The sequence below is a fragment of the Triticum aestivum genome, chromosome 3B (genome assembly GCF_018294505.1).
Source record: "Triticum aestivum cultivar Chinese Spring chromosome 3B, IWGSC CS RefSeq v2.1, whole genome shotgun sequence".
In the NCBI taxonomy this organism is placed as follows: domain Eukaryota; kingdom Viridiplantae; phylum Streptophyta; class Magnoliopsida; order Poales; family Poaceae; genus Triticum; species Triticum aestivum.
This window is the reverse complement of record NC_057801.1, coordinates 392,613,078-392,631,542: the sequence shown is the minus strand read 5'-3', so window position 1 is coordinate 392,631,542 and position 18,465 is coordinate 392,613,078. Positions and strand designations below refer to the sequence as shown.

The 18,465-nt window shown below is 44.0% G+C and overlaps 1 protein-coding gene across 1 annotated transcript; it reads left to right on the top strand.

Annotated features, from left to right (window-relative positions):
* The first annotated feature begins 1,706 nt into the window (after positions 1 to 1,706).
* LOC123065419 (uncharacterized) lies at positions 1,707 to 4,639 on the top strand. The gene is made up of 2 exons (XM_044488700.1): positions 1,707 to 1,973; positions 4,345 to 4,639. The coding sequence occupies exons 1-2, from the start codon at positions 1,851 to 1,853 to the stop codon at positions 4,453 to 4,455; spliced, it is 234 nt and encodes a 77-aa protein (XP_044344635.1). The 5' UTR covers positions 1,707 to 1,850; the 3' UTR covers positions 4,456 to 4,639.
* Positions 4,640 to 18,465: the final 13,826 nt, after the last annotated feature.

Sequence of the window (18,465 nt, the reverse complement as noted above, 5' to 3'; positions counted from 1 at the left end):
ATCCTTTTAATAAGCAAACATCGCCGCTTGTATGCAACCAAATAACGTGCAGCAGTATGAACCCAGCCAATGTAGACAACCAAATACAAGGCCTAGAATGGGAGTTGCGATGCACGAAATCAGTTTGCAAGCAACCAAACAATGTGCAGATGCTAGTTTTTTGCATGCATTTGCTCAACCAGACCCAACTGGAACAAATATGCAAAGTGCCCAATAATGAGTGCGCGCATATGTCTCGCTTATAGCAAGATGTAGGTTGCGCTCGCGTCATGCCACTGCCTCGTTTTTTTTTCTTCTGTTGCTTCACCCATTTCTAAACTTCCAGTTATTCTGAATACATATATTACCAAAAACACTTTACATAAAAGCATTTTATAAAAATGTTAACCAAACATTTGAAAAATGTTAAATATGTATAGGGAAATGTTTCTCATGTATATGAAAATGCATACAAACAATATACAATGTGTACGAAAAATGTTGATCACGTAGTTTTTTAATCAAGCATTTGAAAAAAAATGTTAATTAAGCATTTCAAATATGTTAAATGTGTATAGATTTTTTGTCATGTATACAGAGAATATATACAAAACAAAAACAATGTGTATGAAAAAATGTTGATCATGTGTTTAAAAATGTTACATTTGTATAAGAAAATGTTTCTCTTGTATATGAGAAATTTATCAAAAAATATACAATGTGTATGAAAAATGTTGATCGCGTATTCAAAAAATCTATACCAAAGATATACAATGTGTATGAAAAATGTTGACCGCGCATTTAAAAAATGTTAATCAAGCATTTGAAAAAATGTTAATCAAGAATTTGAAAAAAACTAATCAAGTATTTTTAACAAATTTAGATGTGTATGGAAAAAATGTCTGTCATGTATATGAAAAATATATAGAAAACAAATACAATGTGTATAAAAATATTGACCATTTTCTAAAAAAAATGTTAAATGTGTATAAAAAATGTTCCAGGAGTACGGAAAAAATTAAATTGTATGAGAAAAAATGTTTATTGCCATTAAAAAAATGTTCACCGTGTATTTTAAAATGTTAACCATGTATTCAAAAAAATGTTAATCTTGTATTTACAAAATGTTAAACACATATATAAAAATGTATTACATATATACCACAAATTTATAATGTCTATGAAAAATATTAGTTTTCAAAAAATGTTATTCATATATTTTAATAATTTTAAACATGTGTACAAATATGTTTCTAATGTATATGAAAAATGCAGAATGTGTACTAAAAAATGTAGGCATGTGTTAAAAACCCGATGAAAGTAAAAAAAAACAAAGAAACCCAAAATAAGAAAAATGAAAACTGAAGAAAACCAATGCAAAAGAATTAAAGCAATGAAAACCAAGAAAAAAAAGAGAAAACATAGAAAGCCGATGAAAACTAAGAAAGAAAGAAAACCGAAGATAAATAGGAAACGAAAAATAAAATGACAACGAAGAAAGAACAAAAGAAAAGAAAAAACCAGTTAAAACCAGGAATAAAACAAAAAGAAAATAAAAAACTTTGAAGAAACAAAATAACCAAAGAAAAAGCAAATAGAAATGAAAAAGAAAACAAACAGGCAAAGAAAACCAATGAAAAAACAAAAAGAAACCAAAAGAAGGAACAAAAAACGGAAAACCAAAAAGAAAGACACTATGCAAAATAGTGAAAAACAATGCTACCATAGTGAGTCCGCACAGTACCTATGGCGTCCCAGCTGGGGCCGTCAATCATGGGCGCTGTCTGTCATCTTCGTCTCTGGCGTTTCTCAAAAAATAAAATAAAAAAAATTCTTGGTCTCCGGCGAGCAAATCGGCGACCAAGGGCAGGATGGGCTACCTATGGTGGGTGCGGCTCTCGTCGTTTGCGGCCGGTGCGTCGACGGCTTCAGCGGTGGGGTTCTTGCTCCTTTACAAAGACCACCTCCTGGCCCGTGCCGCCAACGCCCGACAGGTGAGCCCCCGCACCCGCATCGCCGTTTAGCCGGCTCCTTTTGTGATTATATCGACTGATCTAGTTCATCAACATAATTTGTTTTGCGCAAATCGGTAAATCATCCGATTTGATGTAGCCATTTCTTTACGGCTAGATATAGATAAATTTGCCGGCTCCCTATAATCTCTGATGTATCGTGATCTTGTCTGGATGCGATGTTGCTGGTTAATCAAATTATCTTGTGTTAAATTCTTTCGCTTCATTGTATCAGAACTCCATTTCCTAATTGAAATCACTGAACGAATAACGGTCTCATGGAGGTTGATGCAAATCGAGGATGATTTGTTATAGCCCGCGGAAAATCACTCTTAATAAAACTACTGTTATGGAAAGGATGGTGTAGTGTAACTCCATTCTTGCTTGTGATTTACCTGGGTGCTTTTATATACGTCATCTGAATTGACATCAGCTTGAGATAACCAAAATTGATTTATGTTCTTTGTATTTTCATGCAGTTTGCCACTTCTCAGCTAGGAATTTTGATGTACTGATGACTTTGCATATACTCCCTGTTCACAAATATAAGATGTTCTAACTTTTTTTCTGAATCGGATGTATACAGACATGTTTTAGTGTGTTTGTTCACTCATTTCAATCCGTATGTAGTCCATATTGAAATATCCAAAACATCTTGTGAACGGAGGGAGTATTTGTCACGTATTTGTAAGGTAATCCCAAAAGATAAGAAGAGTCAGTTTTAGACTTCAGTTTCTCCATGTCATCTGGTAGACTAGTATCAAGAATAAAATAACTCGCACAATAGGGTGTGTCTGATGCTGATTGTATACAAAGAGTTTGCATTAAATGTGATGGCGTGAAAAGAAAATAAGGCCGACTCTTAAGATTTTATTGACTAAGAGCATCTCCAACAACAACAACAACAACAAAGCCTTTAGTCCCAAACAAGTTGGGGTAGGCTTAAGAGCATCTCCAACAGATGCCCAAAAATTTGGTACCCTAAAATGGTTTTAGGTGACGAATTAGAAGGTTTTTGGGCACCATAAAAGGTTTTGCTTTTCCAGCAGCCCTAAAACTGGTGCCCTAAAATTTGAGAGCCACATGGAACATGACAATCCGACGGCGTGGATGCCTGAAGGCAGATCCGATGGCGGGGTACCATGGGGACGGCGGTGGTAGCTCGGGGACAGCGGCGTGGTGCTTGGGGATGGCGGCGTGGTGCTTGGGGACGATGACGGGAGCTTGGGGTGGGCAGCGGGGTCAGATCCGATGGTGTGGAGCGCAGTGGGATGGCCGAAATTGGGCGGAACAGGGTGACGGTGGCGGTCGTGGGGGTCGCGGTGGCGGTGGAGGCGGTTGGCATGGAGATGGGGGTGAGGCGGCGCGGCAAGGGTGAATGTTCGCTTTGGGTGGTTGGGTTCTCGCCACATCGTTTCTTTTTTGCTTGTAGGGCAGCAGCTTATACTTGCATCACTTGTAGCAAAATTTTGGGCATGATGTAATTTTTTGGGGGGCATCATATAGTAGGGCATCTGTTGGAGGCGTTTTTTGGCTCCAAATGCCCCAAACGGCAGTTTTATGGGCATGGTTACTATTTTAGGGCATATGTTGTAGATGCTCTAAGAGTGGTTCTATTCTCTCTCATCCAAACCAGCAATTGTCCATGTGGCAGGATGAAGATACAGCTGATGTCATAACCTATTTGTCATGTCTAATTTGTTAAAAAAATACAAATGATAGTGAGTGGGTGTAAAATATTTATCACCCATTCATCGTGTGGGAGATAGCATGCCAGTCTCGGTATGGTTTGCAGGTTTAGTGGTGATTGTGGTACTTGATATCATGTATTAGACTATTGAACTAGCTGCTAAGGGTAATGAGGCTTTATTCACAACTTCACATCCATTATACCCTGATGCATTTTTGTTAGTTTGCTAACTTATTGTATGTGGTGCAATGAACTACCAACAAGCTCTTCTCAAAGAGGTTCAATAGAAAGAGGCTCCTGTGGTTTGAGTAATTGCAGCCGAACCTGGATATATTGTTTGCACTTACTTTTCCAACCGGGATTGACATTCAAATAAGTAAATTGATCATGTCATTCATGATTTGTAAACTTTCTTCTCTTATGGGGTAATTTTGATCCTTGTGATGTTTCTGCTTTATTTGCGAATTTACATGTTGCAACTATGTGATGAATTAGCTATTATACCTATCTTGTGGTTTGTGATAATGGAAAATTGAGCATTATGATATAGTACCCTGCCCATGAGATAGGACATCTTAAAATTTATGAAGTTGAAAGGCAACACACCTTGCTACCTTGGCATGCATCTGAATATTTGCTAAGTTTTGATGTGCTTACTTCTAGGTGGAGGATGTCAAGAGAATTTCTAAAAAGCACTATGAAGCACTGAATCATCGGATCTCAGCACTGGAAAACAAAAAAGAATCAGGAACTAATAAAGAGGCATCAGATTAATTATGCATGTTTGTTGTGTACAATGGTTAAACAACTGCCAATGTAATTTGTTGTTGCTGCATAAGTATTACTGCATCATTTAAGCTGTACCATATTGTTGTTCAAATTGCTATGAATCCTCATTGTCATCTTCATGGCTTTGTGAGATAAGACAGAGACCAATAAGAAACAATTTTGTCGTTAATGAATCAGCCTATCTCACTGTTATGTTTGGGATCTGTTAGAGTATGTAATGGACCTAATGGCCTGCGCTGGCGGTATAGTCCGCTAGACTTAGGGTTAATTAGTGATAAAGGTCGCTTACCTCTCAAAAAAAATAATGATAAAGGTCGCTTGCTTAGGGTTCAAGTAAGAATTTCTTGGGACTCAAGTAAAACCTCTCTATATAAAGAGAGGAGATATATCAATCTAATCAAGCAAGAATTAAGAAGGAAAATCCTTCCCTCTTGCCTGGTCGTGGGCAAAAAGGCCCCCGTCCGGCCCTCTCGCGCCCTCCTTCTATCAGCATCATAACAATTTGGTATCAGCTAGCTTCGGTTCGATCATGTCTTCACCATCGCCCAAACCGTCTCTTCCGCTGCCAGTCACCTCATCGCCTCCGGCGACCACCACGACCGTCGCCCGCTCCTCCCCGCATCGGGATCCTCTGTCATGCCCGCCCCCGCCGTCCTCACTCCGGAGGAGGTGTGCGGGGCGCTGCGGGACCTAACCCAGGCGGTCCAGGAGATCCGCCTGTTCTTGGCTGGATCCTACGGGCCGCACCCGGCTGCGCCGCCCATCGCCACCACTGCGCTGCCGTGGCTGCCGCCGCACCAGTTGGCCTCCGCCGCGCTCGCTGGGCTGTTGCGACAGCCGTTGCAGCTGCCATCCACTGCCATCATCGCCCCGCCCTGGTTGGAGTGGCAGCCGCCACTCCTAGCGGCCTCCGCCGCGCCCGGCGCTCCGCTGCAGCAGCCACCGCTAGTCAACTCCGGCTCCGCATCGACTGCGCCGGCGGGAGTGCCGATCCACCAGATCAAGTTCCTGTCGTCGCCATCACCGCTTCCCCAGAGCATCCCCATATAGCAGATCAAGCTCCCGCCATCGCCGTCATCGCTTCCAGCTTGGATCACTACCCGCCACATGTCAGCGGCGGTGAGGCTGTAGGCTGCTGCGCGCGGCCCCCTCACGCGTCGGCGTGTGCGGGAGATCCGTGGTCTACAGCTGCCGCTCCTCCCAGCTGCGCATCGCTGCGCAAAGGACCTCGCTCTCGTCGGCTGCATCGGGGATATTGGACATGTTGTTTTCCCCGCGGGCAGCGACCTCAAAGTCTGCGACATCGGCGATTGGGGGACGCACCCCTCCTCATCATTCTCCATCGCAAGCCCTCCACTCTTCTCTGTGCGATGCAGACCAACAGCCGTCCGGCGGGGAGAAGGCAGGGTGTCACCGACAAGAGCGCACCCCGTAGCACCACTGCATTCCGCTGGCCGCCGCGAGGGCACCTCTGCTGGTCGCTCTTGCGACCACTTCTAGGTGGCCATACACATGCACTCTTTTTGTTCGGATGGTGTCCATGGGATCTAGGTGGCCGTACACGTGCACGCCCGACGTGCGGATGGTGTCCACTTTTTGTTAAAGGGTCCAAAATAAAGCATCCCAGTCAATTTCAGGTTGAGAGTAATAAAACAAGCCGAGATGTAAAAGGCTTGTTTTTAGGTGTTAGGTTTGTGTTGCGTCGAATCATGGTTATAAGTTGGTTAGGCTGCAGCTCGAGGACAAGCTGCATGTCCATGTGGGGTGTAGTGTTAGAGTACGTAATGGGCCTAATGGCCTGGGCTGGCGGTATAGCCCGTTATTCTTAGGGTTAATTAGTGATAAGGGTCGCTTGCTTAGAGGTCAAGTAAGACTTGGTTGGGAGTCAAGTAAACCTCTCTATGTAAATAGAGGAGATGTATCAATCTAATCAAGTAAGAATTAAGAAGGAAATCCCTTCCTTGTGGCCCGGCCGTGGGCAAAAAGGCCCCCGGCCGGCCCTCTTGCGCCCTCCTTCTAGCAGCCCCATGACAGATCTGTCTTCCATCAATATGTTCGCAATTGATATAGCAACTTTATACACACGATTACTAGTCTGTGTGTTGAGTATTTTATCAGCTTTCCTATGGGTTTTATTCAATATATTACCTTTGCATTTTGTAATATTAAAAAAATCTCAACCTGATATATGAACTTCTTGTGCAAATGTTTATTTGATCTGACAGGTGAGATTGTATGTTTAAACTATTAGTTCCAGATCGTATGAAGGAAATCATGTCTTGTTGTTTGTTACCAATTACTCCCTTCGTCCCATAATTGCCCTGTTTGGATCCATGGGTTAGAGTTAGTTTAGATTAGTTTAGACTTAACTAACCCAAAAATATTCAAACAGGAGGGTTAGTTTGGGTTAGATGCATCTAACCCACCTCAAAAAACTAACCCGCCCAAGATGTGCTTATTTGTGTTAGTTCTTTTGGGACCACTAAAATACATATTTTTCTCTCACTCTCCCCGTAGCAGATCCCTCCCCACTTCCTCGAAGCTTCTCGTCCTCTCCCTCCCTCTCTATCGCACCACCCGTGAAGGCGCCTCGCTGTATCCGCACTCCATCTAACCCTGCCATCCGAACACCTCTTTGGTTAGAGTTAGTTCAGGGTTAGAATCTAACTCTAACCTCTAGCTGAGTTAGAGTATCCAAACAGGGCCAATATAATATTGTTTTTCAAGCTATGTCAGGCTTGAAAATTATATTATTTTGTGGGGCGAAGGGAGTATTATTTATTAAATACTGTCATGTTGTCCAGTTTTTTAGTAGTGGCTTAGTGAATTTGGTTTTGTGAGGGCACTGCATGATGGCGAGGGTCAGCCAAGAACATGTCGTCATTGGCAGACCATTTTGGAGGATGACAGTGGTTTCCTAGCATTCTTGGGAGTCTTACAACATCTTCTAGGCCTGGTGTTTTTGTTAGCATAGTGGACTACACAGGTAAAAATTTCTCAGCCTGTGCAATGTCATACATTTCCATTTATAGGTGTGGTTGAATAAGTCTCCCTCTTCGACTTGAGGTTGAAGAGGGAGACTTTGATAGCGTCTCTTGGCCTTTCCTTCCGGAGACGATAAGACACCTCGGCTTCACGCGCCGTTGGAGGGACTGGATCTCGATCCTTCTCTCTACCGCCTCCACTAGGGTCTTGATCAACGGGCAACCAGGACCGCCCATCGACCACGCTTGCGGACTGCGGCAGGGGTATCTTGTCTCACCTATGCTATTCACTATCGTCATCGATGTCCTCAACTCCATGCTTCTTCATGCGGTTGATCTCGGGCTCCTCCAACGCCTCACGCCTAGGCATGCCAGTTCTAGCATCTCGCTCTATGCGGATGACATCATCATCTTCTGCCACCCCGATCGCCACGACATGACGGCTATCAGGGAGATCATGCACGTTTTCGACATCGCGTCCGGCCTGCGGACTAACTTCGCCAAATGCTCCGCCACTCCGATCCGTTGCACCGATGAGCATGCGGCCCTTATCGCCGATGAAATGCACTGCCCCGTGACGCAGTTCCCGAAGGAAATATGCCCTAGAGGCAATAATAAAGTTATTATTTATTTCCTTATTTCATGATAAATGTTTATTATTCATGCTAGAATTGTATTAACCGGAAACATAATACATGTGTGAATACATAGACAAACATAGTGTCACTAGTATGCCTCTACTTGACTAGCTCGTGAATCAAAGATGGTTAAGTTTCCTAGCCATAGACATGAGTTGTCATTTGATTAACGGGATCACATCATTAGGAGAATGATGTGATTGACATGACCCATTCTGTTAGCCTAGCACTTGATCGTTTAGTATGTTGCTATTGCTTTCTTCATGATTTATACATGTTCCTGTAACTATGAGATTATGCAACTCCCGTTTGCCGGAGGAACACTTTGGGTGCTACCAAACGTCACAACGTAATTGGGTGATTATAAAGGAGTACTACAGGTGTCTCCGAAGGTACATGTTAGGTTGGCGTATTTCGAGATTAGGTTTTGTCACTCCGATTGTCGGAGAGGTATCTCTGGGTCCTCTCGGTAATGCACATCACTATAAGCCTTGCAAGCAATGTAGCTAATGAGTTAGTTATGGAATGATGCATTACGTAACGAGTAAAGAGACTTGCCGGTAACGAGATTGAACTAGGTATTGGATACCGACGATCGAATCTCGGGCAAGTAACATACCAATGACAAAGGGAACAAAGTATGTTGTTATGCAGTTTGACCGATAAAGATCTTCGTAGAATATGTAGGAGCCAATATGGGCATCCAGGTTCCGCTATTGGTTATTGACCAAGAATAGTTCTAGGTCATGTCTACATAGTTCTCGAACCCATAGGGTCCGCACGCTTAAGGTTTCGATGACAGTTATATTATGAGTTTATGAGTTTTGATGTACCGAAGGAGTTCAGAGTCCCGGATGAGATCGGGGACATGACGAGGAGTCTCGAAATGGTCGAGACGTAAAGATCGATATATTGGACGACTATATTCGGAGTTCCGAAAGGTTTCGAGTGATTCGGGTATTTATCGAAGTACCGGAGAGTTACGGGAATTCGCCGGGGAGAAGTTTTGGGCCTTATTGGGCCATACGGGAAAGAGAGAGGGGCTGCCTAGGGCAGGCCGCGCGCCCCCCCAAAGCCTAGTCCGAATTGGACTAGGGGGAGGGGCCGCACCCCCTCCTTCCTTCCCTTCTCTCTTCCTACTCCCGGTGGGAGTAGGACTCCCCTAGGGCACGCCATAGAGAGGGCCGGCCCTCCCCCTCCTCCACTCCTTTATATACGAGGGCAGGGGGCACCCCATAGACACACAAGTTGATCTACAGATCATTCCTTAGCCGTGTGCGGTGCCCTCCTCCACCATATTCCACCTCGATCATATCGTCGCGGAGTTTAGGCGAAGCCCTGCGCCGGTAGAGCATCATCATCGTCACCACGCCGTCGTGCTGACAGAACTCATCCCCGACACTTTGCTGGATCAGAGTCCGGGGATCGTCATCGAGCTGAACGTGTGCTGAACTCGGAGGTGCCGTACGTTCGGTACTTGGATCGGTCGGATCGTGAAGACGTACGACTACATCAACCGCATTGTCATAACGCTTCCGCTTACGGTCTACGAGGGTACATGGACAACACTCTCCCCTCTCGTTGCTATGCCATTACCATGATCTTGCGTGTACGTAGGATTTTTTTTTGAAATTACTACGTTCCCCAACAGTGGTATCCGAGCCTAGGTTTTATGCGTTGATGTTATATGCACGAGTAGAACACAAGTGAGTTGTGGGCGATACAAGTCATAGTGCTTACCAGCATGTCATACTTTGGTTCAGCGGTATTGTTGGATGAAGCGGCCCAGACCGACATTACGCATACGCTTACGCGAGACTGGTTTTACCGCCGTGCTATGCACACAGGTGACTAGCGGGTGTCTGTTTCTCCAACTTTAGTTGAACCGAGTGTGGCTACGCCCGGTCCTTGCGAAGGTTAAAACAACACCAACTTGACGAACTATCGTTGTGGTTTTGATGCGTAGGTAAGAACAGTTCTTGCTCAGCCCGTAGCAGCCACGTAAAATTTGCAACAACAAAGTAGAGGACGTCTAACTTGTTTTTGCAGGGCATGTTGTGATGTGATATGGTCAAGACGTGATGAGATATAAGTTGTTGTATGAGATGATCATGTTTTGTTGAAGTTATCGGCAACTGGCAGAAGCCCTGTGGTTGTCTCTTTGTTGCATAAGATGCAAGTACCAAATATTTGCTTTACTTTATCGCTATGCGATAGCAATAGTTGCAAGAGCAATAGTTGGCGAGACGACCATGTGACGACACATTGATATAGATCAAGATGATGAAGATCATGGTGTCGTGCCGGTAACGATAGAGATCATGACAGTACTTTAGAGATGGAGATCAAAGGTGCAAGATGATCATGGCCATATCATGTCACATATTTTGATTGCATATGATGTTTATCTATTATACATCTTATTCTGTTTTGTTTGACGGTAGCATTTTAAGATGATCTCTCACTAATTATCAAGAAGTGTTCTCCCTGAGTATGCACCGTTGCGAAAGTTCTTCGTGCTGAGACACCACGCGATGATCGGGTGTGATAGGCTCTACATTCAAATACAACGGGTGCAAAACAGTTGCACACGCGAAATACTCAGGTTAAACTTGACGAGCCTAGCATATACAGATATGGCCTCGGAACACGGAGACCGAAAGGTCGAGCGTGAATCATATAGTAGATATGATCAACATAGTGATGTTCACCATTGAAAACTACTCCATCTCACGTGATGATCGATCATGGTGTAGTTGATATGGATCACGTAATCACTTAGAGGATTAGAGGGATGTCTATCTAAGTGGGAGTTCTTAAGTAATATGATTAATTGAACTTTAATTTATCATGAACTTAGTCCTGGTAGTATTTTGCAAATTATGTTGTAGATCAATAGCTTGCGTTGTTGCTTTCATATGTTTATTTTGATATGTTCCTAGAGAAAATTGTGTTGAAAGATGTTAGTAGCAATGATGCGGATTGGATCCGTGATCTGAGGTTTATCCTCATTGCTGCACAGAAGAATTATGTCCTTAATGCACCGCTAGGTGACAGACCTATTGCAGGAGCAGATGCAGACGTTATGAACGTTTGGCTAGCTCAATATGATGACTACTTGATAGTTTTGTCCACCATGCTTTATGGCTTAGAATCGGGACTTCAAAAACGTTTTGAACGTCATGGACCATATGAGATGTTCCAGGAGTTGAAGTTAATATTCCAAGCAAATACCCGAGTTGAGAGATATGAAGTCTCCAACAAGTTCTATAGCTAAAAGATGGAGGAGAATCGCTCAACTAGTGAGCATGTGCTCAGATTGTCTGGGTACTACAATCGCTTGAATCAAGTGGGAGTTAATCTTCCAGATAAGATAGTGATTGACAGAATTCTCTAGTCACCACCACCAAGTTAGTAGAACTTCGTGATGAACTATAATGCAAGGGATGACGAAAACGATTCCCGAGCTCTTCGTGATGCTGAAATCGACGAAGGTAGAAATCAAGAAAGAGCATCAAGTGTTGATGATTGACAAGACCACTAGTTTCAAGAAAAGGGCAAAGGGGAAGAAAGGGAACTTCAAGCAGAATGGCAAGCAAGTTGTCACTCCCGCGAAGAAGCCCAAAGCTGGACCAAAGCCTGAAACTTAGTGATTATACTGCAAAGGAAATGGTCACTAGAAGCGGAAATGCCTTGAATATTTGGTGGATAAGAAGGATGGCAAAGTGAGCAAGGGTATATTTGATATACATGTTATTGATGTGTACCTTACTAGTATTTATAGTAACCCCTGAGTATTTGATACTTGTTCGGTTGCTAAGATTAGTAACTCGAAACAGGAGTTACAGAATAAACAGAAACTAGTTGAGGGTGAAGTGACGATGTGTGTTGGAAGTGGTTCCAAGATTGATATGATCATCATTGCACACTCCCTATACTTTCGGGATTAGTGTTCAACCTAAATAAATGTTATTTGGTGTTTGCGTTGAGCATGAATATGATTTGATCATGTTTATTGCAATACGGTTATTCATTTAAAATCAGAGAATAATTGTTGTTCTGTTTAAATGAATAAAACCTTTGATGGTCATACACCCAATGAAAATAGTTTGTTGGATCTCGATCGTAGTGATACATATTCATAATATTGATGCCAAAAGATGCAAAGTTGATAATGATAGTGCAATTTATTTGTGGCACTGCCGTTTGGGTCATATTGGTGTAAAGCGCATGAAGAAACTCCATAAAGATGGATTTTCGGAATCACTTGGTTATGAATCATTTGATGCTTGCGAACCGTGCCTTTTGGGCAAGATGACTAAAAACTCCGTTCTCCGGAACAATGGAACAAGCTACTGACTTATTGAAAATAATACATACCGATGTATGTGATCCAATGAGTGTTGATGCTCGTGGCAAGTATCGTTATTTTCTGACCATCACAAAATGATTTGAGCAGATATGGGTATATCTACTTGATGAAACATGAGTCTGAAATAATTGAAAGGTTCAAAGAATTTTAGAGTGAAGTGGAAAAATCATCGTAACAAGAAAATAAAGTTTCTATGATCTGATCGCGGAGACGAATATTTGAGTTACGAGTTTGGTCTTCAATTAAAACAATGTGGAATAGTTTCACAGCTCACGCCACCTGGAACACCACAATGTTATGGTGTGTCCGAACGTCGTAACCGCACTTTATTGGATATGGTGCGATCTATGATGTCTCTTATTGGTTTTACCACTATCGTTTTGGGGTTGTGCATTAGAGACAACTGCATTCACGTTTAAAAGGGCACCATCTAAATCCATTGAGACGGCACCGTATGAAATATGGTTTAGCAGTAAACCTAAGCTGTCGTTTCTTAAAGTTTGGAGTTGCGATGCTTATATGAAAAAAAGTTTCAACCTGATAAGCTCAAACCCAAATCGGAGAAGTGTGTCTTCATAGAATACCCAAAGTTAACTATTGGGTACACCTTCTATCACAGATCCGAAGGCAAGTTATTCATTGCTAAGAATGGATCCTTTCTAGAGAAGGAGTTTCTCTCGAAAGAAGTGAGTGGGAGGAAAGCAGAACTTGATAAGGTAAATGTACCTTCTCCCAAATTGGAAAATAGTTCATCACTGAAATCAGTTCCAGTGATTCCTACACCAATTAGTGAGGAAGCTAATGATGATGATCATGAAACTTCAGATCAAGTTACTACAAAACCTCGTAGGTCTTCCAGAGTACGATCCGCACCAGAATGGTACGCTAATCCTGTTCTGAAAGTCATGTTACTAGACCATGATGAACCTACGAACTATGAGGAAGCGATGATGAGCCCAGATTCCACGAAATGGCTTGAGGCCATAAAATCTGAGATGAGATCCATCTATGAGAACAAAGTATGGACTTTGATTGACTTGCTCGATGATCAGCAAGCCATGTTAAATAAATGGATCTTCAAAAGGAAGACGGACGTTGATAGTAGTGTTACTATCTACAAAAAGCTCGACTTGTCGCAAAAAGGTTTTTGACAAGTTCAAGGTATTGACTACAATGAGATTTTCTCAATTGTAGCGATGCTTAAGTCTATCCGAATCATGTTAGCAATTGCCACAATTTATGAAATCTGGCAAATGGATGTCAAAACTGCATTCCTTAAATGGTTTTCTTAAAGAAGAGTTGTATATGATGCAACCATAAGGTTTTGTCAATCTTAAAGGTTCTAATAAAATGTGCAAGCTCCAGCGATCCATCTATGGACTGGTGCAAGCATCTCAGAGTTGGAATATACGTTTTGATAAGTTGATCAAAGCATATAGTTTTGTACAGACTTACAGTGAAGCTTGTATTTACAAGAAAGTGAGTGGGAGCACTACAGCATTTCTGATAAGTATATGTGAATGACATATTGTTGATCGGAAATAATGTAGAATTATTCTGCAAAGCATAAAGGAGTGTTTGAAAGGAGTTCTTTAAAAGAAAGACCTCAGTAAAGCTACTTACATATTGAGCATCAAGATCTATTAAGATAGATCAAGACGCTTGATAAGATTTTCAATGATCACATACCTTGACAAGTTTTTGAAGTAGTTCAAAATGGAACAGTCAAAGAAAGAGTTCTTGCCTGTGTTGCAAAGGTGTGAAATTGAGTAAGACTCAAATCCCGACCACGGCAGAAAATAGAAAAGAAAATGAAAGTCATTCCCTATGCCTCAGTCATAGGTTCTATAAAGTATGCTATGCTATGTACCAGACCTATTGTATGCCTTGCTCTTTATTTGGCAAGGGAGTACAATAGCGATCTAGGAGTAGATCACTGGACATTGGTCAAGAATATCCTTAGTGAGGACTAAGGAAATATTTCTCGATTATGGAGGTGATAAAAGAGCCCGTCGTAAAGAGTTACATCGGCGCAAGCTTTCACACCGATCCAGATGACTCTAAGTCTCAATCTGGATACATACTGAAAGTGGGAGCAATTAGCTAGAGTAGCTCCGTGCAGAGCATTGTAGACATAGAATATTTGCAAAATACATGCGGCTCTGAATGTGACAGAACTGTTGACTAAGCTTCCCTCACGAGCAAAACATGATCATACCTTTGTACTCTTTGGGTGTTAATCACATAGCAATGTGAACTAGATTATTGACTCTAGTAAACCCTTTGGGTGTTGGTCACATAAAGATGTGAACTATGGGTGTTAATCATATACAGATATGAATATCGGTATTAAATCACATGGCGATGTGAACTAGATTATTGACTCTAGTGCAAGTGGGAGACTGAAGGAAATATGTCCTAGAGGCAATAATAAAGTTATTATTTATTCCCTTATTTCATGATAAATGTTTATTATTCATGCTAGAATTGTATTAACTGGAAACATAATACATGTGTGAATACATAGACAAACATAGTGTCACTAGTATGCCTCTACTTGACTAGCTCGTGAATCAAAAATGGTTAAGTTTACTAGCCATAGACATGAGTTGTCATTTGATTAACAGGATCACATCATTAGGAAAATGATGTGATCGACATGACCCATTCCGTTAGCCTAGCACTTGATCGTTTAGTATGTTGCTATTGCTTTCTTCATGACTTATACATGTTCCTGTAACTATGAGATTATGCAACTCCCGTTTGCCGAAGGAACACTTTGGGTGCTACCAAACATCACAACGTAACTGGGTGATTATAAAGGAGTACTACAGGTGTCTCCAAAGGTACATGTTGGGTTAGCGTATTTCGAGATTAGGTTTTGTCACTCCGATTGTCGGAGAGGTATCTCTGGGCCCTCTCGGTAATGCACATCACTATAAGCCTTGCAAGCAATGTAGCTAATGAGTTAGTTACGGAATGATGCATTACGTAACGAGTAAAGAGACTTGCCGGTAACGAGATTGAACTAGGTATTGGATACCGACGATCGAATCTCGGGCAAGTAACATACCGATGACAAAGGGAACAAAGTATGTTGTTATGCGGTTTGACCGATAAAAATCTTCATAGAATATGTAGGAGCCAATATGGGCATCCAGGTTCCGCTATTGGTTATTGACCAAGAATAGTTCTAGGTCATGTCTACATAGTTCTCGAACCCGTAGGGTCCGCACGCTTAAGGTTTCGATGACAGTTATATTATGAGTTTATGAGTTTTGATGTACCGAAGGAGTTCAGAGTCCCGGATGAGATCGGGGACATGACGAGGAGTCTCGAAATGGTCGAGACGTAAAGATTGATATATTGGACGACTATATTCGGAGTTCGGAAAGGTTCCGAGTGATTCGGGTATTTATCGGAGTACCGGAGAGTACGGGAATTCGCCGGGGAGAAGCTTTGGGCCTTATTGGGCCATACGGGAAAGAGAGAGGGGCTGCCTAGGGCAGGCCCCCCCCCCAAAGCCTAGTCCGAATTGGACTAGGGGGAGGGGCTGCACCCCCTCCTTCCTTCCCTTCTCTCTTCCCTTTCCTTCTCTCCTACTCCTACTACATGGAAGGGCTCCTAGTTCTACTAGGAAAGGGGGAATCCTACTCCCGGTGGGAGTAGGACTCCCCTAGGGCGCGCCATAGAGAGGGCCGGCCCTCCCCCTCCTCCACTCCTTTATATACAAGGGCAGGGGGCACCCCATAGACACACAAGTTGATCTACGGATCGTTCCTTAGCCGTGTGTGGTGCCCCCCTCCACCATATTCCACCTCGGTCATATCGTCGCGGAGTTTAGGCGAAGCCCTGCGCCGGTAGAGCATCATCATCGTCACCATGCCGTCGTGCTGACGGAACTCATCCCCGACACTTTGCTGGATCGGAGTCCGGGGATCGTCATCAAGCTGAACGTGTGCTGAACTCGGAGGTGCCGTACGTTCGGTACTTGGATCGGTTGGATCGTGAAGACGTACGACTACATCAACCGCATTCTCATAACGCTTCCGCTTACGGTCTACGAGGGTACGTGGACAACACTCTCCCCTCTCGTTGCTATGCCATCACCATGATCTTGCGTGTACGTAGGAATTTTTTTGAAATTACTACGTTCCCCAACAGTTCCCTGTGTAGTACCTGGGCCTGCCTCTTTCCATCCGCAAGCCGACTTCATCCAGCCTGCTACCCATCGTGACAAGCTCGAGCGAAAACTCTCTACATGGCGCGCCTCTATGCTCTCTCATGGCGACCGGCTGGCTCTCGTTCGTCACGTCCTATGTGCCATCCCTACTCACTTCCTCACGGCCATCGCCTTCAACCAGACCATTCTCAAAAAGGTCAATCACATCATCCGTGGTTTTCTCTGGGCTGGATGCAAGGAGGCCAATGGAGGACAATGTATGGTCAATTGGTAGCGAGTTTGTCGGCCCCTCCAGCTCGGTGGGCCTGGCATCCGCGACCTTTAGCGTGCGGGCATCGCCCTCCGTACTCGCTGGCTCTAGATTCAGCGCATCGATCCCTCGCGCCCCTTGAGCCACTTGCATATCCCGCATGATGCCAATGTCAGCGCCATCTTTCACGCCTCTACCACCTGGAGCGTTGGCAGCGGCAACAAGTGCAAGTTCTGGACCGACCACTGGATTGACGGTCGATTAGTGGCCGAGATCGCTCCTCATCTCTTCCAGTTGATCCCGAAGAGAAGGCAAAAGATTCGCATGGTCCGGGATGGTCTCTCCCAGCGCTCTTGGGTGCCAGACATCCACGGTGCTCTCGGCCCGGAAGCCATGGTGCAATACGTGCAGCTATGGCGGCGACTCAGCACTTTCAGCTTACTGACTCTCCGGACACCATCCGATGGCGTTGGACATCTTCGGGCACCTACTCTGCCAGCTCTTGCTACCATGCCCTCTTCCTTGGTGCCTACGAGGAACCGCACTGGAAGCTCACGTGGAAATCTTGGGCACCGCTTCGCGTCAAGTTCTTCATCTGGCTCGCTCTTCAAGATAGGTGTTGGACGGCCGAGCGTCTCGCGAGACACGGCCTGCCCCATGAGCTTGCTTGTGCCCTCTGTGACCAGGAGGATGAAACGATGCAACACCTGCTGACTGGCTGCTCCTTCTCCTGCCAGGTGTGGTATGATATACTTGCTTGGGCTCGCTCTCCTACAGATCTGCCAACCGGAGACACCGACTTCCTTGCTTGGTGGGCTTCTTCTTGCGCTCTCGCGCCCGCTGCCACATGTAAAGGCCTATCCTCCCCCATCATCCTCACCGCTTGGTGGATCTGGAAGCACCGGAACAACTGCACCTTTGACGGGGACCGACCCTCTGTCTCCCACCTGTGCTCCACCATCAAGGACGAAGCGCGCCTCTGGGCCCAGGCCGGCGCCGCCGCGATTACCAACATCATCCCAAAGCGCTAGGTTAGGATATTCTTGAGGATGAGCAACCCCGTCTGTTTGCTCGACGTCCACTTCCATGCATTTCTCTTGTGTACATGGCATAGTGTGTCGTCCTAATCCCATGCTGTAAACACTCTCCTTCTATCAATGGAAAGATACGCATCCTTAGCTATTCGCGAAAAAAGTCTCCCTCTTCTTAGCATATCAACTCGGGATAGGGTATGAGTACTGACCAATTCATGCTTCCACGTTCTTCGCCATGTAAAGGCGTAATTTTCAACCATCTATTGATGGAGAATGAGAAATTAGTATTGCATACTCTAAGCCATTGGTAATAACACGAGCCATTGGTAATTATATTGCTGGTTGGATGTACTGGTGTCATCATATTAGGTTGAGCCGGCGAAAGGTAGTTAATGCGGCGGCAACCAGGAAGGGTGAAGATAGGGGCGGTGTGGAGGCAAACTAAGGTGTCCGATGGGGGTGAATGTGCTGACAACACGGATAGGGAAAGACAGGGCGAATATGGTGGCACTGACAAAGGGGGAGATGGTTGTT